Genomic DNA, 24,485 nt, shown 5'->3' with positions numbered 1-24,485 from the left:
TAAGTCATCCTCCTGCACTAATTTGTATATTTTAAAATGGTGTTAAACATTTTATATGTAATATAAATACTCTCCAATCACACAAATAATAAGGTGAATATTTTACGTTTTTCTAATATTTCTGCCATACCTTCCAGTATAAGTTTCTCAAACACCTCTCACTTCTCCTATGGCACAGAAAAGGATGAATTTATTTATGTAATGAATTAAAATGGCAAAGCTACACTTCAAAGATCCATTAGCACTGTTTTAGATGTATTGGCAGGTGTTAATATGCAGTAACATGAAAGCAATCCAACCTCAATACAGGAGAATAAACTTCCCCAGCTTCTACTGACTTTAGGAACAAGAGAAAGTTTTGGGGTAAGTTGGGTGTAAGTTTCCTACAATACTGCAGTAACATCACCCTTTAGTCCTTAGAGCCAGTGCTGCACTTTCCTTTAAATATCTTAAAAAGAAGATGAAGTCAATCCATGAATCTTAACTTAACATGAAAAATTCACTCTTTTATTTTCAAAAAACAAATTAACCTTATATTTTGTACTAACAGAACAAGATTAAGAGTAAATTTCTTTAATACCCAGAAAAATAACAAGATTTATAGTAATCTATTTCTGGCACTAATATATATGCAAGTAGGCAAATATCACTCATGACTATTCCACAGGCGCAGCTTCAGTATTTTCCTGTTCAGGGGCAGGTTCACCACTAGCTTCTTTTCCTTCTTTGCTTCTTTTGGACTTTTTGTGTTTGTGCCTCCTGTGGCTGTCCCCTTCTTCACTGTCGTGACGACGCCTGCTGTTACTAAGAGAAAAAAGAAAACGCTCAGTCACACAAACAAGCACTCTTCTATTATACACTTTTTGAGGGCCTACTTGAGAAATCTGCATCTTGCACATGCAACTTTCATGCCATGTGCAGTACTTGAAAATGTGGACAAATAAGATTAAGAAGCGATCAGAACAAAATGTGCATCACAATCAAGCTTCATATTTAATAAATAGCTTTTATGCATCCACACCATACTTTGAACCAAGAGTGACACATTCTGTCTCTAAAAGCGACGAGGAGTCCTGTGGCACCTTATAGACTAACTGAAGTGTAGGAGCATAAGGTTTCGTGGGCAAAGACCCACTTCGTCAGATGCATGTCCCTGACGAAGACATGCTCCTACACTTCAGTTAGTCTATAAGGTGCCACATGACTCCTCGTCGCTTTTGCAGATTCAGACTAACACGGCTACCCCTCTGATACTTGACATTCTGTCTCTAAATGTATCTCCTATTCTAACTGCAAAGTTTCATCCTTACAGCTTTAGAATGCCCCTACAGGTAATTCCTTTAATGTTTTTGTTATTCCCCAGCACTTATACTCCTTATACAAATTATATCATTAAGGTCCAAACAAAGGATTTTACACATTGCCTCAGGTAAAGCCAATGGAGACATTACACAGTAACCCTGGACCAATACCTCTTTTCAGCTACATATCTTTTATGTGACAGTTTTGCTGCAGGCAGCACATGGGAATCTTTGCAACCTTTCCATGATACACCAACTTTTTTTTAAATATCCAATTAAAGATCATACCTTCGAGATGATTTGTGTCTAGTCTCTTCTTTTTCTCTATGTCTCCTTTCTCTGTGTCGTTCCTCTTTCTCTCTGCTTGTTCTGTGACGTTCATAGCCTCTTTCCGCATATTCTCTATACCTATATCGCTCTTCATCACTTATGGGAAGAAAGAAAAAAATCTTTCAGCGAGCTAATGAAATGTTCAAGTGGCTGGGGACACACATTCTAACATTTACACAACAAATTGCACAACAGACTCAACATATGTCAGGATTCATAAATACCATCTACTGCATATGTTAAAAAGCTAACATTGTTTGGCTTAAGAGCTAGACCAAGGGTCAGCCACCTTTCAGAAGTGGCATGCCCCAGTGTACTCTTCTGCCCAGAAGGTGCTCTCTCCACACTGCACCCAGCTTGGTCTCCCTGCCCTGGACTCCCAGGCATGGGGAGGCAGCGCATCTCCCACATCCCGGGAACACGTGCTTTCCTGCAAGCTGGGTCTGGTGTGGAGCCTCGGGGCTCCCCCCCCCCCAGGAAGCTGGTTCCAATCTTGGGGTGTGTGTGTGCATGATACTGGATTGAGGATACTGGGGAGGAGCAAGGGGGAGCCTGTTCATTGCATGTGACACTGAAAATCATCTTGCATGCCACTTAAAGCATGCATGCCATACATTGCCAACCCCTGGGCTAGACTAAGTACTCGGAGTCTTGATATTTTGACCTAAGAAAGTACTGGGGCGAGGAAAAATAAATTAGCAGCATCTTATTAAATAAACACACAGCTTATTATGCAATAATTCAAATTTTGTAAGAAACTCACATGAAAATGTATTATATTTTAGTTTTTGAAAGAACACACTAGCTATTTCTTCTCAGTATCTCAAAGGTGTTAAAAAACATGCAGTAACATCCATGATGGAAAAATCTAGGCATATAGGAGGCCTTAAACTGTAAAAAGATACTGTAAAATATATAAGATCCTGTAAAATATTGTAGCTTAGGTATGACTCCATAACATCTCAGTTTAAATGTATACTGTAACATGTCCTGTCCTGCTAAAACACATGTCAACAAAGAGTTCCATAAAGTAAGAAGCTGACAGTAAATGCTTATTTGAATTTACCCGAACAGAAAACACAATAGATTTTAACATTTTTTTTTCTTATTCACCCCTGCGAACAACATGTATCCAATGTACTTTTGTTTTGAAACCTGTTTATGAAAATTGCTGTGTCAGAGTTGGGTATTATTTACGACTTGGTTAAAAAACAGATGCAGTGTCATAGGTAACATTTGACACCTATGCTGCTCAATGAAGATGAGTTGATAGAATAGTAACATTTAACAAATTCTTAGTTTCCATAGCTTCAAAAAAAAAAAAAAAAAAAAAAAAGGGATATCTCTGCAAGTTAAGAACCTGAAAGTTAAGTGCAGGCTAATGTGATCACACTATGAGTTAGTGACTAGCTAAAAGGAATAAGAACTTACTGGCTTCCAAGTTATAGCAAGAACTAAAGCTCCACATTTTCAGTGTAAGCCAACATTCAATATATCACTGTCTTTTCCTTCAAAGAACTGGGGACCTTGTGTGCAGAAGAATCCTTGTGGTTCCACTAATCAGGAGGAATTTGGGGAGGCTGTGCAAGATATACCTTCTACATGAATTAGAGCCAGGCTCCACAGAGATTCCCACACGTCAATGAAATGGAAATTTGGATGAGAGAAAATTGATCTGCCACTATATGGCGCCAGTGGCCATTTCTTAAGGGTATGTCTACACAGCAGTGTTTTTTCGCAATAACTGACATTACTCCTAAAAAACACAGTGTGTCTACACTACAAGCAGTTATTTTGACATAATGTCAAAATAATGTCAAGTTGGAGGACTTCTTACTCTGACTCCTGTAACTCTCCGTTTACAAGGAATAAGGGAAGTCAGAGGAAGAGTGCTCTTAGACTTCCTGCTGTGTAGATCGTGCCAAAAGCCGAAATAAGCTAGTTTGACTTAAGCTACCCAATTGATGTAACTCAAGTTACGTAGTTTATTTTGGCTTTAGCCCTGCTGTGTAGACATGCCCTAACAGAACTACTGCATTTCTGACTACTCCATGCCTGAGCATAAAACTTGCAATGGGGGTGAAGAAAAGGAAATAAACACCTGAATGAGTACAATCAAGTTTCACAACGGGTTTCTATATGTTGCTTTGAATGATTTTACTGTTGTGGACCAGTAAAATTAGGGACTGCTATGGCAGCTAAATCTTGGGTACATAATTGAAAAATTTCCTTGAAAATTACAGAATGCTAATTCCAAAAAAATTACACGGCACTTCAGCAAATGGATTAATGATAAAGGAAGCCAATGAATGTTATTTGTTTCTCCATAATATGTTAAAATATTTCATCCATTAAAATATGGGACAACAGCCACCACTGGTTAGCTCACAGTAATGATTCATTGCTAAGTAATACAACTGGATTGACTAATCCTGACTCCTGAACCCCTGACAGTTCCAGCTTCCTGCCCTCAGCCCCCTACATCTCCAAGCTCCTGCCCTGACTCCTGCACCCCCACAGACCTCAGGGACATAAGCAATGATGGGTAAAAAAAAAACCACACACACACAAGATGCTGTACTGGACCCACAATACACTCCTATTGTATTCTTCTTAGGTATCCAACACCAGAATACATAGTTCAAAACAAGTTGAAGTAGTTTCACTAGAAAAGGACACTTTACTGAATTCCAACTGTAGTAAGAGTAGGGCTGTCAATCAGTTAACTCAAAAAGTTAATCATGATTAATTGCACCAACTGAAGTATATTAAATATTTGAGAGTATTCTTCTACATTTTCAATATTAATTTCAATTGCAAAACAGAATACAAGCTTCAGAGGGGTAGCCAAGTTAGTCTTGAAAGTGCTGTTAGACTATTTGTTGTTTAAGTTTTTCCTGTTACAGACTAACAAAACATGTCATCTGAAAAAGTGAGTTGTACCCACGAAAGCTCATGATACCATCTACATGTTTTGAGAGTCTTTAAGGTACAGAATACAAGATGCACAGTGCCTCGCTTTATATTATTATTACAAATAATAATGTAAAATGATAAAAGAAATAGAATTTTTCAGTTCACCTCATACAAGTACTGAAGTGTAGTCTCTCAACTCTGAAAATGTAACTTACAAATGTAGATTTTTTTTGATTACCTAACTACACTCTCAAACAAAACAAACTTTAGAGCCCACAAATCTACCCAGTCCTACTGCTTGTTTTGCCAATCACTAAGACAAACAAATTTGTTTATCTTGATGAGAGATTCTGCTGCCTGCTTCTTATTTATGTCTCCAGAAAGAGAGACCAGATGGTCACATGGCACTTTTGTAGTCAGTTTTGCAAGATATTCACTGCCAGATATGTTAAACATTCATATGCCTCTTCATGCTTCGGGTCACCATTCCAGAGAGCATGCTTCCATACTGATGATGCTCTCTAGAAAAATAATGCATTAATTAAATTTGTGACTGAACTTATGCTGGTGCCATCTGACTCAGATGAGATGAAAATAAACATTCATCAGTCTGGATCATTATCTAGAAAAACCCATCATCAGTATAGATTAATGTACCCCTAGGATGGTGGTTGAAGCAAGAAAGGACATCTGAATCTTTAGTGAATCTGGCACATAAATATCTTACAACGCTCATTACAACAGTGCCAAATGAACCCCTGTTCTCACTTTCAAGTGATATTGAAAAGAAGAAGCAGGCCGCATTATCTCCAGTAAGTAGTAACTAAATTTGTCTGTCTGAGGCCAGGTCTACATTAAACCCAGACGGTCAGCTTAAGGTATGCAACTTCAGCTATGTAGACTATATAGCCGGAGTCGGCTTACCTTCTTCAGCTGAGCTTGGCACTATCCCCAGAGGTAGAAGCTGACAGGAGCAAATGCTCCCATTTACTTCTCTTACTCAAGAGCAGGAGTATGGGCCGCCAGTGGGGGGGCCCTGTGAGTTCAATTTTCTAAATCGAACTCTAGAAGATCAATCATGGCAGCGTCAATCTTCTGCAGAGTGAAGACAAGGCCTGAGTGTTTGGCTGAACAAGAAGTAGGACTTGTAATCAATTGTTTTATTTTTGAATGCAGAAGTTTTTGGTACAAAATTCTATATTTGTAAGTTCAACTTTCATGATAAAGAGACTGCACCAGAGTACTTGTATGGGATTCAATTAAAAATACAATTTTTGTTCACATTTTTGTGCAAATGTGCAATTTTTGTTCAAATGTTTTGTGCAAATATCTGTTGTAATTAAAACTAAATATAAAGTGAACACTGTACACTTTTGCATTCTGTGTTGTAATTGAAATCAATATATTTGAAACATAGAAAACCAAATATTTAAAATAAAATAAAACTCTAGGACAAATCTAAGAAACCATTTGTGTAAAGGGTCTATAGAAATATGGAAATATGCATCTTGGAGATCAAGGTCTGAGCCAGTCCTCCTATTGCAGAGCTCGGATTATAAATTATTAACACGACCACCCTGAAGCACTGCAGTTTGACAAATCAAGAACAGGTCTCCATCTGCTGTTCTTCTTTTGCATTATGAAGTAATTAGAATAATTTTTTTTCCCTCGGTGTTGGAATGCAACTGATTCTCTGGCTCCCAGTTGAAGAAGGTGGCTCATTTTCTCATAATTAAAAGGGTCCCTGAAAGTGGGGAAGGAGGAGGGAAAAGACAGTTACCTGTTTCTGTAACTGATGTTCTTTGAAATGTATTGCGCATGTTCATTCAACATAGGTGTGTATGCTTGCCACATGTACTGGTGCCGGAAGATTTTCTCTCAGCAGTATCTGTATTTACTATGAGGTAATTAGGGGTACAATAGGAAAATAAAAAACCTGTATTTTTTTGCAGGGTATGACAAGTGGCGATTGTATTCACTCTGTCATGTTGTGATTTCTACTGACTTGTGCTGCACTGTTGTAACAGTGTGTGTGTGCGCCTCAGTTTCCCTGGGCACTGCACCTAGCTGGGGATGGAAGCTTTGGGTGTGACTCACTGAGGGGGAGGCTGTCTGCAGGGCTGGACTGGTTGCTGAGGGTGGGAGTTGGTTTCAGTTGGCTTAGGATGCGGGGGGGGGGGGACTGAGGGTCCTGCTCGGGGCCCTCTTATACTCACGATGGATTGTATTGACTACTCCTGGTTCCTGTACTAACAAGTCTGTGTTATGCTGTATTCCTGTGAACCAATAAATCTTCTGAAGGGGGTGCAGGGCCTGGTTGCCCCCCCCCCCCCCCATCTCCGTGACACAGGGACATAAAAGTTTTTGTTTATCCACTTTCAGATTAATGATATGGACACATGGGTCTGCCAGATTACTTTTAGTTGGTTTAATAAGACTCACTCACAAGTGTGAGTCTTGCCAACGTGGAGGCTTGTATGATTAACAACGTATGTTGTTGTTCACAGACTTCTTCTAGAGGGATCTGTAGAGCGTCCACTACTCTACTAAAGAGTTCTTGGATGTGTCTTAGGTCATCTGCAACAATGGGAAGCAGTGCATGATTGCATCATCTGGAAAGGATGAGATGTTAGCCAGTGGTCTGCCTTCTTCCTCTACTTCCTCTTCCTGATTCCTCCAGAAATTCTAACTCTAGCTTTGGTGGCATGGAAACCAAGAAGATGGAGAGAGGCTATGTCTGTAAAGCCCTTCTGTGAGAGGATGGTTGAGGAAAGGATGCCTATACTCTGCCCATGGATCCCAATATGCCTACTTTGAGGGAATAAGCATATTAGGTGGCCTCCATGGGTGATCATACAAAAGACTTCATTCAGTTGTGCACTGGGTTGGCGTGCGTTTGATGCTGAGCCATGTTCTGTTATGATGGAAGATTGCACAGTGCAGCAGTGCCTTTTCTGCCTTTTCTTCTTCTCCATTAGAGAAGGGAGGCCAGTTCTAGGAGGTGAGGGAGAATGTTGGTGTGGGGAAGAGACATGGATTGTAGCAGATCAGTACAGAAGAGAGTCAACTCCAGGGTGTTAGAAACTGCCAGGTTCTTTCAGGAACCTAAACTCCTGAGATACTAGCATATGCATCCTTAGCCTCAAATGTTGAGATGTCATACAATGAGACATCAGTGAAAAGCTCGTTGGTACCATGTGGTACAACAGTCAAAATGTAGCATGCTGAATGGCCACCAAATGGCTATGCCAATAGAGAGGTCTTTTGGTGATTTTGCCGCTGCCGAGGCACTTGAGAGTCGTATGTTTCAGGATAGAGGGCAGAGCCAATTTGGAGCTTCTCTCATTACCTTTTCTTTTTTTCCCCCCCTACTCAAGCTCATCTGAAGAAGTAGGTTTTGACCACAAAAGCTTGTGATTCTATACATATTTTTATTGGTCTCTACGGTGCCATAGGACTACTCATTTTTAAAGTTACAGACTAACCTGGTTACCCCTCAGTCTCATTACCTTTGTCAGTCTCACACGGTGGAATCTTCTCATGAGATTTTACACTCTTAGGGTGTGTCTAGACTACTAAATTTTTCCAAAAAAGTGGCTTTTTGAGAAAAAAAAATTTCACCTGCATCTAGACTGCTGTCGTGCTCTTTCAACATTAAATCGAAAAAAATGCAGCAGTTTTTTCGATATTGGTAAACCTACTTTTAGCAGGAAGAATGCCTTTTTTCAAAAGAGCTCTTTTGAAAATAGGCGTTCCTGAACACAAACAGGGCTTTTTCAAAAGAGAGCATTCAGATTGCCTGGGTGTTCTCTTTCAGAAAAGCTGATTGCTTTTTCAAAACCCCTGGGGCTGTCTAGACAATCTCTTTCGAAAAAGCCTCTTTCAAAAAGAGCTCTTTCGAAAAAGCCTCTTTCGAAAGAGGCTTGTAGTCTAGATGTACCCTTAGGGTCTTTGGACCTGCCAAAGCATCAGTACAACAGGTAAGCAGACTGTCAGAACAGCTACATCTCAATGAAAACAACATGACAACCACAACTTTGCTGTGATGGTCTTTTTGGGGGGTGGCTTCTTGGAGGGTGAGGCCAGGATTTTCATCTTTTGGAAAGAAAACAGCAAACTTTCACTTCCCAGTGTACAAGGAGCGGCGTCAACATCGATGACGCCGAGGAGGATCAGTGCTGTGGAAGAGAGGTCTCAGGATCTGTATGTGGTCCATTATAATTAACTTGAGTTTGAGGCCAGTCTTTTCTGGTCTGTGCCTTTCAACTAAGGAAATAGGAGTCACCAGCGCCCCAGGCCACCAGAGCCTTGGGCAGCGCACTTTGGACAATGTTGGAGGAGTTATCTGGGCAGAAATGAGGGCTAGCTGCCCCACCCCATCAGCTTGAGGACTTATCCCTTTCGTGAGTGCTGAGCTGTGCTTCCCGCCCCACACACCTTGCCTAGGGGTCTGGAGAGACTGTTGGCTCGCCTGGGAGTGACTATCACTCATGGGAATACTCTCACAGTAAAAAAAGCACATCTTAAAGCTAGAGCTTCTGGGCACAAATGAGGAGAGAACATCCCAACCGGGAAGGACTGTGGAATCTCTGCTAGGAAATAATATAGAGGAGAGAGTGGAATTTTTTTTTTCAGGTAAAAATATGAGAGGGAGAAACAAGTATCTAAAGCAGAAACGTAATGAAGTGGTTTCCAACGTTTTTCATACCACGGACTGGCAAACACATTCACAAACGTTTGGTGGACTGGTAACATTTTATTTGCACGTTTTCATATTCATTACATAAATAATGAATATGCAAATAAAATATTACCGGACCGCCAAAAGCCCTGGCCCTCAGAGCTGCCACAAACAACTGGCTTCAGCTCTAGGAGTTGCCATGTGGTGAGCGGCTGCCATAACTGAAGCCAGCTGTTTTCAGCAGCTCTGGGGGCTGGAGTGTACCCTGGCCCCCTGAGCCCCACAGTGCCAGATCTAACCCCTAGAACTCCCCCGCCACTACCCTCCCAGTGTCAGCCAGTGACCCCAGAGTCACCTGCACCCAATCCCCCCATGTCTGCCTCCCGCCCTCAGAGCCTCCCAGTGCCAGCTCCCCACCCCTTAGAACCCCCACCAGACACTCAGTGCTAGCCTCGTGTTTCCAGAGTCCCACTGCACCCAATCCCCCCAGAGTCCTCCCAATATTAGCCTCACCCCCAGGTGCAGCCCTGCCCCTGTAGTCCCTCACTACTAGCCCCACCCCCAGAGCTCCCCAGTGGCAGCTCCCTGCCACAGATGCCCCAGTGCCAACCCCCACCTCTTAGAGCTCCCCAGCATTAGCCCTGCTCCCAGAGCCCCCCAGTATTAGCTTCGCTCCCAGAACCCTCTACCCCCAAATCATCCCAGCACTAGCCCTGCCCCCGGATCCTTCAGTGCCTGCCCCATCTCCCTCGCCTAGCTCTGCACTGCTTCCCAGGTCACAGCTGTTCTAAAGCTGCCGCGCCGGGGTCTGTACGGACCTCCCGCCACAAAACACTCTTCTTTGTTTGGGAGTAGATCCTACCCTGCAACAGCTGTGGCGGAAGGGGAGGTGCTGGGCAATGTACCCCAGCCCTAGCCCCCAGAGCCGCCACGGCCCAGCAGCCAACAGTTTGCAACCCAGCACTGGTCCATGAACCGGCGGTTGGAAACCGCTGACTTAATGCACCTAAAGCCAGGACAGTGAAAGAGAGAGAGAGAGAGAGAGAGAGAGAGAGAGAAAAAGGGAGTCAGTCTGTTAGAGGCCCAGTCCCAGAGTGGTTGAGAAAATACTGAGGGTGACTGGATAACTCAGTATATAAACACTGCTTAAAGTGCATGATGGGGTGAGCATAGGAGAAGCATGGCTACCGAAGACCTCCGATCCTAGTCATAGGTACGCCATCACACAAAGCGAAGAACCTCTAGGGACAACACTCAACGAAGAATCTAATATTTCATCAGTGCCCTTTCTGACAGAGAAATCCAAGTGGGATAGAATCCAGGAAAGCCTCCTTTCACTACCTCTTCTTAGAAGGTTGAAATTTACCTCCTCAAGACGGCATTTAAAAAATGAACTGTCACATACCCTTTCCAATCATTTAAAGCTGACTTTTTTGTCCTGCAGAGCTGAATAATATTGGCTTCCAATCCAATTACTGGTGCAGGACTGAACAAATATAGCCAAGTCTTGGGCAATGGCTCAAGTGAGTTTTCAGAGCAGAAATAGAGATTCTATGACTTTGGACAGAAGGAAACAACATTTCTCTGCCTGGCAGGTAGCTTAAAGTAATAATCTATGGGTATTTGAAGCAGCTCAGGTTCCGAATGTCAGAAATATTCTCAATGAGAGAAATAAAAATTTATCACGACTACAATATTTTACCATATAGATAGCACGTGCACACAATAATTGAACATATACACACAATCAATGTTTGTGTACACTCTACCACGTGCAAACATTTTATGCCCACAATTTTCAAACATGGGTGCTTAAAGGTCAATATCTGACTCCATATTTAGGCATCAAATCAGAAATTAGCACAATTTTAGAGGTTCTGAGAAAACTGCTGTTCACTTCAGTGATGGCCAAGAGTGTTCAGCATATTTGAAAATGCCACTCCCAACAAAGCATCCATATTTGAAAATTTTATCAGATATTTTACTAAAACCCTTCAAATTGATTTAAACAGCAAAATTCATTCTTTACAAGGTATCCTGCTGAAACTAAGGGTGGAAGTCAACCAAGTATTTGTATTTTAAGGTGTTCGTAATAACTAGCTTGAAAATTGTACCTTAGCACAAAGACTTGGTTCTTGCCCTGAAGAGACTACAAACCAAGAAAGAAAGCACCATTTTGAACAGCAGGGAGTGGGATTAAGCAAAATATGTATAAAATATGCACAATTTTCATATACAGAGAGAGGTAGTATGGGGAAGATGTAAAGATGGCTGTGGGATCATATTAAAACCACATTAACTTGCATATTTGCAGTAACATTCACTCTGGTTATCTTCCATTAGTAAAAAATGCAATAGAGCAGACACAGATTTTTTCATTTGTAGGACCACAACAGAAGTGCATATATAGCTTCATTTTACTTTTTCCTGCACAAAACATGATGTCTACTTTAAACCTCATGGAAACATTATTTCTGGGCATCTTAAACTGAGAGAAACAAAAAACACAGAGATAGTAAGTATTCGCTCCCTAAAATTTAATGTTCTTTGTTATGTGTAAAATTCCCATTCTCTTTTTCCTCCTCACAGTGTTTTTATTTTTGAAAAGCGAACTAAACCGTAAAAAAGCTTAAAAAACATTACCATATATGAATTATCTGTCCTTTTAAATCTTCTCCCACTTTCTTTGTTACTCCCAAATCTACTTTTTACTAGTTAAGGGCCTCTTGCTTCCTTACATAGCCATGTGGCAACAGCTTTGCTGCAGATGGTGGATAATTTAGACACATTTAAAAAAAAAAAAAAAAAAAAAAAGCTGAGGCCTCCTCTTCCCCCTCCTTTACTGATATCTCTGGCAGCAACACAGAGACTTCCCTGGGCCTGGAAGTCATTAAGGCACCCCTGAATGACCAGCCTTTTTTCTGGCCTTCAATCAACCTGCCTGAGAAACAGATGTTTAAATTGGACTTAAGTTTTTAAACACTAACCCTGTAATTTGCAACACAAAACTCTGACACAGTACAGGACCACATCACCACTATGTCTGTGTCTGCACAAAATAAGAACTAAGTTTTCTTGCACCTAATTTAGGTCTTTAACAATTCTTTCATGCCTTCAATGGTTGATAAAGATGACAAAAAAACCTCTTCTCTCTTACAAAGATAATACTAATTCTTGGCGTTCTGTTCACATTCTGTAACACAAAACAATTAAGGTGACAATCCCAAAATCAATGTAACAGCTAATGTGTATATAAAAAAGAAACAGATCAAAACAATTAACTGAAGAGTCAAGGCATTAATCCCAAAATATTTTGCAGACATTAGAAAAGCATGAAATAAACTCTGAGCAAAGTAATTTTCATCCCTCAACTCACTTATGTCACATCCAATTCAATATTAAATTCTCTGTTCTTGTGCACAAAAACATACTGAAGATAGCAGTAGTGTCTACATTTAATCACATAAAATTACTGAAGATGTGAAATGTCAATAAAGGAGTTATCTGTTTGAAAACAAAAAGTTATTGACCTTTGAATGAAACCTGCAGTTCATAAATGAATAGCTTGGACAGAACCTTATTCATTCCCCAACTACTCACAAAATCCATTAAACTAACCAACCATTTTGAGCCAGCAGGAATACCACTGTTTCAAATAAGAGACAACCATAGGTGGACACTGCTCTTGGAAAAAATGCAGAAAATCCAACTGTAAAATAATAAAGAGAACCCACAGATTCCACAGTTGTTTTTTGAATTAATGAGGTCAAAGAGCTGCTTCTTTCCCTCATAAACAAAGTTTAAATCATACTCTTAATGCCTGGAGCCCTATAAGCAGTATCTAAAACATATTTTACACTTCTGTTTTACATTGGGAAATTTTTGCTATAGTTTCCAAGAAAAAAAAAAGTGGAGAAGGACACCCACACCCTCTTGTCCCCAGAGAACATACAGCTGCGCACTACAAGTTTTAAGTGTTGAAACACACTACCTAACACGGACACTGCATTTAAATACAGCATTATAGTTAACTATTTTATTACTAACCTGTTGAAAACACTTGGAGTTGGGCTGTGATCACGTTCCCTCTCTCTCTCTCTGGTCCGTTCTCGTTCCCTATCACGATCTCGATCCCGATCCCTCTCTCGATCTCTATCTCTCTCTCGTTCTCTATCTTTCTCTCTTCGTGAATAATAATCCCATTGTTTGCTTGTGTCCACAAGACTAGGCCATGAAGGAGCAGAACCTGCAAGGTGCGGAAAAGTGACTAAAGAAAAAAATGCTGGTATTAGCAAGAAAAAAAAGATAGCAAAATGTAACATGATTCACTCTAGAAATTAGAGTTTTGTACATGCAATTTTTCCTTAATAAGTCTACATATTATTTAAAACTAGGTAAAGCATTTTACTATGATGGTAATCCAAGGTCTCCTCTGTTTCATTTTAATTCCAAAGATATATGGTTACTAGTGTACATGTTGTTTCTTCAGACACATATCATGCAGAATGCCTGAATTCTAGGTCACTACAAATAAAACAGTCATGTAAACACTTCTTAAGAAGTGTCAGACTTTTTATGTGAGTAACTTAGAGTAATTTTGTAAAACGAGAAAATAGGAAATAAAGAAGCCAGAACAAGCATAGATCCTTTTAAATGTTGTAGCTCTGAAAGTATAGTTAAAAGAGAGGTAGAAAAATGGTTTCCTACGCTGATCAGTTTAATTATTTTGAAGAAAAACATTATGGAAGTAAAAATATGCACAAAATAAAAACAGTTGCACCTAAATATACAATTTTTGACAGTTACGTTCCATACATTCTCTCAAGCGTTCATCTTCTACACTATATATTTTTAAAAAATATTTCCAATTATAGAACACAAACGAGTAATTATGGAAGTCTCTTCTGTAAGTTAGCCTTAGGAAAGCTGCTATAACTATCCAAAGGAATATTGTTTATTTTACACAAATATACCATTCTAATAAATGATCACCAGAATCATCGTTACTACTAAAACATTCATTTTCTCAAAATGTAGGGGTTTTTTTTTTTTGTAAAATACAATATACAGGTTGGATCTTCTTTGTCTGGCACCCTCAGGATCTGACTGGTCCCGAACAAGGGGATTTACTGAACAAGGGAAGGTCCCTCCTAACATGCTACCCCCAGCTAGGACTCCAGCTGAGCCCCCGTGCTGCCTGCCCAACCCTGGCTCCCCAGGCTGGAGCTCCGCAGCATTTAGTGCTCCCAGGGCTCTGTGGTGGCCACAGCTTCTGGGGCTGCAGGGACTTTGCAGCCATTGCCAGCCCCCTTGCCCAGCAGCAGGGGCCAGAACTCCCTGCTGCACCCTTCTCCCTCAACACTGGGCTCCTGGCTGAGTAGCACCGCCCTCCCGCCCACTCCTGCCCTGCAGCCCGACCTCCTTATACCTGGACTTTGTGGTCCAAAAACATCCGTGGTCCTGCCGGACTGTGGATGTTGCCAGACCAGAGAGTCCTGGTTAAGGGAGATACAACCTGTATTTGTTTAGAAGAGAAGAATTATAATTCTTTATATGTAATATAAATTATAAAGCAGGTTTAAAACAAAAGGAAGTTTTTCTTCACTCAGCACACAGTCAACCTGTGGAACTCCTTGCCAGAGGATTCGGTGAAGGCTAGAACTTTAACGGGGTTCAAAAAAGAGCAAGCTAGATTCATGGAGGTTAGGTCCATCAATGGCTACTAGCCAGGATGGGTAGGAATGGTGTCCCTAAATGCTGTTTCTCTGGAGGTTGGTGACAGGGGCGAGATCACGTGAGGATTACATTTATTGTTCCCTCCCTCTGGGATATCTGGTATTGGCCACTGTCGGCAGACAGGATCCTGGGGTGGATGGACCGTTGGTCTGACCCAGAATGGCTGTTCTTTTGTTCTTAATTAGACTTCCTGATAAGCAAACTGCCTCTGGCAATCAAGATTTTTTTTGCAACCAGCAGTGGGATAAGGAGACTCTCCAGTGCATTCTGTCACCAGGAAGAAATCAAAATGTCTTCGTATCTGGCTTAGTGACCAAAAGATAATGCTCAATGGGACAACTCGAATGCCTCATTCTGCCCAACAGTGATGTCTTTATTTTACTGAGACACAGCATTCTCTGCTGGACTTTGGGTCCCAAAGTCAGGAATTCCTGAGGGCTTTTGCAACCAACTCACTGTGTGGCCTTAAGTAAATCAATTTAACTGCAGTGAGTTACGAGTTTTCACCATCTGTAAAAGAGTAAAACACTTATCTAAATTGTGTTATGAAGGCAAGTTAACGAATGTACAGAGCTTTCAAAAATAAAGCATAAAGTGTATATTTTAAGTGCATAAAAAGCAGCACTAATGGGTTCGGATGAGAATCATGTTCACTTTTCTTTGTCTAAGATGCCTGTATGTGTCTGCAGCAGCGCGCTTGAGCAGAAGTGTAAAGCACCAGGTGGCAAAGGGCTCCATGAAATAATACAAATAATTCTTTGGGAGAAAGGGGGGGGACTATAATTAAAATACTATTGTCAATGACAACCCATATAATGTATGAGAGCAGGAGTTACACAATGCTTTACATCCACAAAATCCTGAATAAACATTACTTGATGTATGAATTAAGGAAAATGAGGAGTTAACAACAACAACAAAAATCCTAAAACAACAGTGTTTTATTTATTATGCTGCCAAAACTGAAATTCTTCTAAGGACAGCAGCCAGAAATAGCAAAAAACAAAAACGAAAAACAAAACAAAAAACATCTGGACTTAAGACTGCTAATTTCCTTAACTTGTCATGATTTCAACAAGGCACATATGGTTTTCAAGGGTTGAATAAAATGGATGATAGAAACTATTCTAATTTAAAAATATGTTATTCTATTTTCTAAACTCTACTGATTACATTAAATGTAAATTGCAAAACAGAAAATGTAATGATTTTTACTTATTATGGAATCTACATCCATGCTGATTTGGTCTGCTCCCTCCTATGCATTAACTACAGGTTGAACCTCTGAAAACCAGTACTCTCCAGTCTAGCAACATCTGTTGTCTGGCAGGATCACAAATGCTCCCGGACAAGAGAGCCCAGGAGTCTAACGAGAGGAGGGCCAGCAGTCCAGCTGAGGGCAGAGGGACCAGAGCCCCACAAAGTGCTGAAGACAGGCTGGAGAACCTCAGCAACCAGTGGCAGTATGGGGGACAGAGGAAGCATAAGCTTGCCCACCCACGGCAGCATGGAGATGGAGAACTCTGACAGCCAGCAGCAACACAGAGCTGGGGAAATCTAGCCTCTTATGGTAGCATGGGGACAGGGAAACGCAGCAGCTGAAGTCAAGGGCTTGAGAATCCCAGCAGCCCGTGGCAGCATGAGGCAGTGTAGAATCCCGTGGCAGGGTGGAGCTGGGGAAACCTGGCTGACTACAGCAGCACAGGGCCAGGGAACCATGGCAGTGTGGGGTCGGAGAACCCCAGATGACCATAAGGGCCTGAGTACGGGGGGCCAGCAGCAGCATGGCAGGAGAAAGGGGGGAGGGAGAAAGTGGGGGACAGAGGCAAAGGGCTGTCTGGCTTGGGGCTGGTGGCAGGGGACACCTCCCCTGGCTCAGAATCATCTCTTGTTCAGGACTATTCAGGTCCCAATGTTGCTGGACCAGGGACATCCAACCTGCACAGTAATCTCCATATCCTGCCAGTCAGATACACCAGAAAATTCATTTGACATAACCAAAGTATGTCATTTGTGTTGCAATGAACTAATGTGACCCTGTACTCTGGCTTTATACATCTCCAATTACAGCTACTGGGATTTTATCTATAGATGTTCTCAACATACAAGTTAAAAAATAGAATTGCTTTCTAACATAATCAAGGTTAATATTTTGTGTGTTCTACTGAACAAATTTCAGTATTTTGTTATTTCTTGATGGATTTATACTAAACTTCACACCAAAACAGCACCTAGAACAGAAAGAGTACCACCAAGTAATTTAGAGATTGTGATTTCCAGTACAGGAAACTTTTAGTTTATTCAATATATCTAAAGACATTAACTCTGCTCTAAAGAGCAGTTTCTTATAAATAAAACTATACTATGGACGTAAAACAGCAAAACATTAGCTGATCTTAGTTATGTTAAAGAAAAGGGGAGTCTTTTTCATGCATAGGGAATAGAACAGGAGAAAGCTGATTAAGTCCATATAGGGCAAGTAGACAACTAGGAAATTAAAAATTCTGATCATGACTACCTAATTTTTCTTTGAAGAATCTATGGACAACTAAAGAAATGATTCAGAAGGGTAGCCGTCTTAGTCTGTAATAGAAGAAACTTAAAAAACAATTAATGGTCCAGCAGCACCTTAGAGACTAATAAAAAATGTAAATGGTGGTATGAGCTTTCATGAGCACAACCCACTTTTTCAGATGAAATGATACCAATCTAGCAGAGAAATTTAAGAGATTCTAAACTGTTTAAACTGTTGTTAATACTTACAGAACTGCACCTTAAGAGAAGAGAAGTGTGTGTGTTAAGGATTCAAACTACTCTAGTTTTTTCAGTTAAAAATTGAACCCATATCTCAGGTTTCTAGTAATGTCTGAGGTGGTTAGACATTTGTGATAGTCTCAGATAAAACACCAGCAGGAAAACACCCCCCCCCCCCTCCTCCCAAGCCCTTTTGTAAAATTCATTTATAAAAGAACTAAGCAAGCATTTTATATATATTATGAAGGAAAAAAATAGACAAGTCGATGGTTTTCCTCTTTGAAGGTTACATTTAAATGTCTTCCTTTAAAATCTCCTTCATAAAATTCTAGCTAAAAAGTAGCACACTCAAGCCACATTAATGAAGTTGATTATAATAGGCCAACTTCTGCCATGCATTCACAAAAATGTTCTTAAGGAGTAAAAATGAATTGTTAGTAACTAAATATCTACGATAATCACCCTTCAAAACTATCAGAAAAGGCAAAATGCAGTAGGGGTCATGGTGAGAGAAGTCTGTTGATTTGCAGTGTGAGAAATGTGCAAAACAATGTAAAAACAAGAGGGCTCCTACTTTGTCAAATGTATACCACACAAAAGATAGCATTTTATATCCCTAATATATACTCAATGTAGTTGGAACTACTATGTAATCAAGAAAGCAAATATGCAAATATAATTACAGGCAGTCCCCGGGTTACGTACAAGATAGGGACTGTAGGTTTGTTCTTAAGTTGAATTTGTATGTAAGTCGGAACTGGTACATATTGTAGGGGAAACTCTAGCCAAACATTTCTCCAGAGCTCAGTTTTATTCTCCCACACCTCACTTCCCTCAGTCCTTTATTCTCAAGCTGAGGTGTCTGCTGAGAAAAGCCGCTCCGCGTCTCCCTGGTCTGCTGGGGGGGGGGGGGGGTGCTAGCTTCACGTCTCCCTGGTCTGCTGGGGGGAAGCAGCTAGTGCGGGGTTGCCTCACCCCGTTTGTAAGTAGGGATCCGATGTAAGTCGGATCCATGTAACCCGGGGACTACCTGTATATCAATTAACATATACTATATATTTGAGAGTCTGTTTGTGTGTTTGTTCAAGAACTCCTCCCAAACAGTAAGAGCTAGGACCATCAAATTCAGTATACAGCTTCTTATTATAACTTCATGCAACATAAGGGTTTGGTTGTGCCAGGAAAATGGGATGTGCCTGGAATGGGAATGCTTCACAGAAAACTACACAGAAGAGACTGAGAATCACCAGGCAGGTGAAATGGGATGGTTGGGGCCCCAAAAGCCCTGAGTCTCCCACTTCCTAGGCGTCCGTTAGGCAAGGCAGAGAGGAGGGGGCTGAAGCTCCCCCTTATTCATATGTGAACATTGCTGGCTATCCCCCTTTGTCAGGAAGCAAGGGGAAAGTAAAGTTGGCTGCATTCCTCACTCTTGCTGGGCAGTGCAGGCGGCAAACGAATATGGACCTGCTTCAGCCAGGGGACATGCACCCCTTCTCCAGCTGTGCCCACTGGACTTTCAGCAACCATGGAGAGGCACGTCTCACCTGGCCCCAAGCTGCTGTGGTGAGAGACAGCTGGGGCAGTCCTCCCTATCTGGGGCAGCCTGCATACTGAACCCTCATCCCCAACCCCACCCCAAAGCAATTATTCAAATGAAACACATACATTTTCATTTTATTTTCCAAAATCTAAAAACTGAGTTAAGGACCTGAGCAATGCTGAGTAAATCTTCTAGTTCTCCATAAAACATTTTACAAAGGATATGTCTATACATTATTTAAAATATGTAGGATATAGTAAAAATACATATTTTTTCTCATAAAGGGTTTTATATATTGGACATACTACTATGTTAAAATATTGTTCATGTTTTCAAAAGTATCTTTATAATATGCTTCCTCCTTGTGGGTCACTGAGCATGCCTGTCAATGTTAGGGCCTTTTCTCTATCAGGAGTAACAAAATGCATTAATATTTTTGTCCAAATTAATACTGAAGATGTCTGTATTCAACTGAGGGTTTCTTCTTATTGTTATTTTGTTTTTTCTCAAAGCATGGACAGGTTCTGTCTGGTTTCCTTTAATTCTGACCTTTGAAAAAGCAACTGGCATTCAGCATTACTGATGTTTCCATTCATCCGTCTATCAGCAACCTCAAACAATGTCTTGTGATTTTTTCTTCTTCCAGACAGTATCAGGTGAGCACCCTGATTAAGATGAGTGAGAAAATGAGTCCACACCTTCACCCTATGATCCATGAATGCATATCACACTAAATTTTGGGCTGGATTGGATAAGAGAATCTCTTTGGCAGTGTGCAGCCTCTCAAAGTCACTAATCTTTCTTTGGCTCCATCCAAAGAACTTTTAACCCAAGCCTTTGGAAATTATTTTTGATAAGGCCCAGTTAAAAGACAACCCTTTCTAATTAAGACTTTGCATCAGGCTTCAGAATCAAATGAGGATTAACAGCTCGCGCCTCAGAAGAATTTTTTAAAGAAGGTCTCCCAGTGTCATGCCACCAGAGCTTTTCACAGAAGTTAGTAAGGAATCGGTGTTAGTCATTCTAGAAGACTCTGAGATCCTCCATTGGTCCTGAAGTATTTTGGCACTTATATCAATACTGGGAATGCAGATACCATTTCAAATAACTGAAGTGACTGTAACACAGCTCTTCAAAACACAGCATGATTTCTGGCCTGCTGAGTGATGGCATAGTGAGATGTGTGGACTGATGACCACTTCACAGCTCTACAGATGCCTTGAATTGAACGTCCCAAGAAGATCACCAAGGATGCCTATGTCCTGGTCAAATGAGCCTGGACAATCGGTGGAGGTGGGACTGTTGCCAACTTGTAGCAGTTCCTTATAAAAGAGGCAATCCAGTTGGAAATCTTCTATGATGAAACTGGGAGGTCCTTTACCCTATCAACCATAGCAACAAAGAGTCGAGTCGACTTGTGAAAGGGATTAGTATGTTCCAGGTAAAAGGCTACAGTTCTCCAGAAGTCAAAGGTGAATAGATATCCCTTTTTTGCAGTCTTGTGGGGCTTGGAGCAGAACACAGGCAGAAATAAGTTCTGGTTCATATATAAGGAAGAAACCCCACTGCACTGCTGACCAGGAGCCACTCCAGGCAAGTACTCCCCAACCCCAGCCCCAATCCGTACGAAGCTAGAGCCATGCCCCAGAGCTTTCATCTTCAGCCCACTCCAGAGCCCACACCCTAGTCAAATTCTATTGGCAGAAATGACGGGTGAGTCTGCAGCTGCACCTCGTCTTTGTAGAAGACTGTGTAAGGTCAGAGCCTTGATCTCCAAGACTTGTCTCGCCAACATCATTGCCACTGAGAACACAACCTTTCAGGACAAGTAGGAAAGGGAGCAGGATCTCAGCAGCTCAAAGGGTGACCCAGTGAGTCTGTAGAAGACCAGGTTCAGGTACCACTGTGGGACCAGGTTTTGTACCTGGAGGTAACACCACTCAAGACCATTTAGGAATCAAGGCTCTTTAGGAATCATCATGTCATAGAAGAACAAGGTCTGCCCCGGACCAGTTTATAGAATGTGGAGATGACTGCAAGATGCACTCTGATGGAAGAATGTGACAGACCTTAGTTTCTGAGTTGTAGCAGGTAGTCCAGAATGGACTGCAACTGAGAGCTCGAGGGGGTAGATACCGTGATCTGATGCCCAACGGGGAGACCTCATCCACTTGGCCAGGTAAGTCAGGCTCATGGAAGGTTTCCTACTTCCCAGAAGGACCTGCTGGATCTCCTCTGAATAGATAGGTTCTTCCTGGGTCAATCATGGACCATCCATGCTGAGAGGAGCAGGGACTCAAAGTTGGGGTTCAGAAGCCAACTGTGGGCCTGAGACAGCAGGTGCAGTTGGGTTGGGAAGGGCACAGTGCCATGAGAAGGGCCAGGGAGGGCACAGGGCCATCGTCACAAGTATGCTGAAACAGTGCTAGGGAGGCCACATTGTGGTGATCATAACAATCCAAGATTTCTCTCTCAATCTTTACTAGTACCCAGCTGATGCGAGGGATCAGCAGAAACGTGTACATCAGACTCTTGGACCATGACAGGAGGAAGGCATTGGAGAAGGAGACCCCTATCCATCTGGGAGCAAACCAACAGCACTTTCTGTTGCGTCTGGTGGGAAACAGGCCCACGAGTGGAAAACCCCAATCCTGAATGATCACACAGGCCACCTACGGATGGATTACATCCGGTGAGAGGAGCACTGCTGAGATGTCATGGGATTTTTGGCTACAGTGAAGTGACCCACTTCCAGATGCCATGTTGTGACTGATGCAGAAGCCCAGACACTGAGGGTGTCTTGGCATAGAACTGAAAAGTATGCCTCACCTTGTCCTCTGATGTAGAACGTCGAGGCTGTGCTGTCTTTGAGGACTTGCACCAATATGCCTGACAGGAGGACACCCTGCAGGCCAACCAGACCACTCTGAATTCCTTGACATTTATGTGTAATGTTGCACGGGGTCCACATCCCTTGGGCGTGGTGATCTCTTGAGATGTGTCTCCCCAATCAAGGCTTCTGGCACCAGCTCGAGAGGGGGAGTGGGAATGATGAATCGGAGTACTTCTAGAATGTTCTCTGGATTGATTCATCACAACAGGAAAGTAAATACTGCCAGGGAGATGGGCACATTTTTATCCAGATTATCAAGAACGTACATACCGCCACATACCCCAATAAGAACAGGCAGACCCTGCTCATGATCAGAGGAAACACTGACATCTCTGTGTTGAGGCTCATCGGGGCCTGGAACTTGTTTATGAGCAAGAATGCTCTCATACAAGTTGAATAAAGCACCACTCTGAGCTTCCGCAGGTACCTAGTCAGGTCTTGCAGGTCCAGGATGAGTCAAAGACCTCCCTTGGCCTTTGTAATTCAGAAATAGAGCCTCCTGCTCCAATACTTGGGTGGAAGGTCCTCTAGCACCCTCAGCCACAACAGCTCCTGGACCTCCTGAATGAGGAAACTCTTGTGAGAAGGGTCCCTGAAAAGAGGGATGGGGAAGGTAGTGTAGGAGGAGTTTGTGGAAAGGAATTGGAGTTTGTGGAAAGGTATAATCCTTTAAGACTGTGCACCCTCAAAATGATTCTGAGTTTCTTGTTTGGAGTGAGGTGAGCCCAACTGGGCCAAGGATGTTGGTTGACTCTGCCAGGATTTGTAGCCCTGTTTTTCTTGGTAGGTTGCTCCTGACATAATTGGATACCCTGATACAGAGGGTGTTGAGGATGGAAACTTTTCTGGGCCAGGCTGGGGACATATAGCCGCAGGGTCTTTGGAAGAGTGGGGGGTCCTTAAGCCTGTGAAATTTGGTATCCGTTTGCTCAGCAAAGTGACTCCATCAAAATGAAGACCCTGCATCGATTACTCAGCCTGCGCTGATAGGTCAGAGAGAAGCAACCAGGATGCCCAATACATAGGATGTCGTCTGATTCCATCGTGTTACGTCACAGAGTCCGCTGTGTCTGAGGCCGCTTGGAAGGTTGCCTAGAAACCACTATGTCCTTCTCCAGGATCCTTCTCCAGGATCAACCTTAAACTCCTGCCTGGAGCCTTCAGGAAGGGATTCCTCAAAATTGGTTATGATCCGCCACATATTAAAATTGTAAAAAACAATGAGGGCTTGGTGATTCACCAGCTGAACTAGAGGCTGGAGGACAAATATATTTTTCACTAAAACAAATCTAGTCTTTTGGAGTCTTCATTCTTTGGCATCACCCCTGGTTGTCCCTACCTCTTCTGGTTGACTGCTTCTACCACCAACGACTCTGGGGTTGAGTGTATAGGAATTCTGAGCACGAGGGTGCAGTATACTTGGAAGAGGAGGAGGAGCCAGGAGTTGAGCACTGGAAAGGTGGCACCTATAGCTGCAGCCCCGGAGTTATTAACTTCAGAAGAGCTTCAGGTGGCTCCTGAGCCTCAGGCTGGCCACCCCTGAAATAGGGCCTCTGCTAGGTCCTTGAGCTTTTCCACATGCAGCTCCAGGTTAGATGAGACCCTTTTGAGGACCTTTTTGAGGATTTTCTGGTGCACCTTTGCATGGTCTTGTGGCACTGAGAGACAGGAACTTGTGATGGCCTCATCCAGGGTAGGGATATGAATATTAACCTTACTGGGTGATGAACAGCTCCTAACCAGCTGCAAGGCAGGTGCACTCCAGCCTGCCCCCATTTAACTGGTTAAGCGTAGTGTTTAACTGGCTAACAGATTTACTGAGATTTTACATCCCTAGTCTGGGGAGGATAATGATGCTGGTGCCCCACCCCTTCCTGCAGAGTGACCTGTTGAAGTGCTAGAACCTCCCGGGTCTGAGGGTTTTCCTCAGGAGCTTGAACCTGACTTGGGGGCTGGGACACTGAGGCCAATGGTCTCACACTTCCCTGAAACTCACCGGAAACCTGAAACAGTTGAGTAATCACCATGCGTTCCAGGGGTACCAGCTACTGTCCCTTCAATGATGTGGGGAGTTGCAGTAAGGGCCCTACCACTGACGTCAGTGCCTGACTTGGTGGAAGGGAACCCTACGCTGTGCCAACTTCTGAGTCTGCATGCTCACTGCCTGGAGACCAGGAGTGTCTCTTACCATCTTCCACATGATGGTGAGTATTGTGGTCCTGAGAGGATCTCTCTGACCAGGACAAACCTCTGCCATGGACTCCAGAGACTATTGAGGATATGCAGATTGGTGACAGGAGCCAGGCGACAGATGCTTCTCATCGCTTGCTTGGC

The 24,485-nt window shown here is 42.3% G+C and overlaps 1 protein-coding gene across 15 annotated transcripts in view; it reads right to left on the bottom strand.

Moving 5' to 3' along the window:
- Positions 1-480: 480 nt before the first annotated feature.
- FIP1L1 (factor interacting with PAPOLA and CPSF1) overlaps positions 481-24,485 on the bottom strand; it is a 101,842-nt gene continuing 77,837 nt past the window's right edge. For 13 of the 15 annotated variants that reach the window (XM_075930418.2, XM_075930417.2, XM_075930422.2 and 10 more), the window contains 3 exons: positions 13,276-13,495; positions 1,590-1,727; positions 481-804 (listed from right to left, as the gene is read on the bottom strand). In XM_075930418.2, coding sequence (XP_075786533.1) covers positions 657-804; positions 1,590-1,727; positions 13,276-13,495 — 506 coding nt within the window. In that variant the 3' untranslated portion in view covers positions 481-656. The remainder of the gene's footprint in view (positions 805-1,589; positions 1,728-13,275; positions 13,496-24,485) is intronic. The other 2 variants (XM_075930419.2, XM_075930424.2) reach the window with 1 other exon arrangement.

The sequence above is a fragment of the Pelodiscus sinensis genome, chromosome 4 (assembly GCF_052426305.1).
Source record: "Pelodiscus sinensis isolate ZL-2025 chromosome 4, ASM5242630v1, whole genome shotgun sequence".
Taxonomy (NCBI): domain Eukaryota; kingdom Metazoa; phylum Chordata; order Testudines; family Trionychidae; genus Pelodiscus; species Pelodiscus sinensis.
Note: the sequence above shows the minus strand (reverse complement) of the source record. Positions and strands in the feature narration are given on the sequence as shown.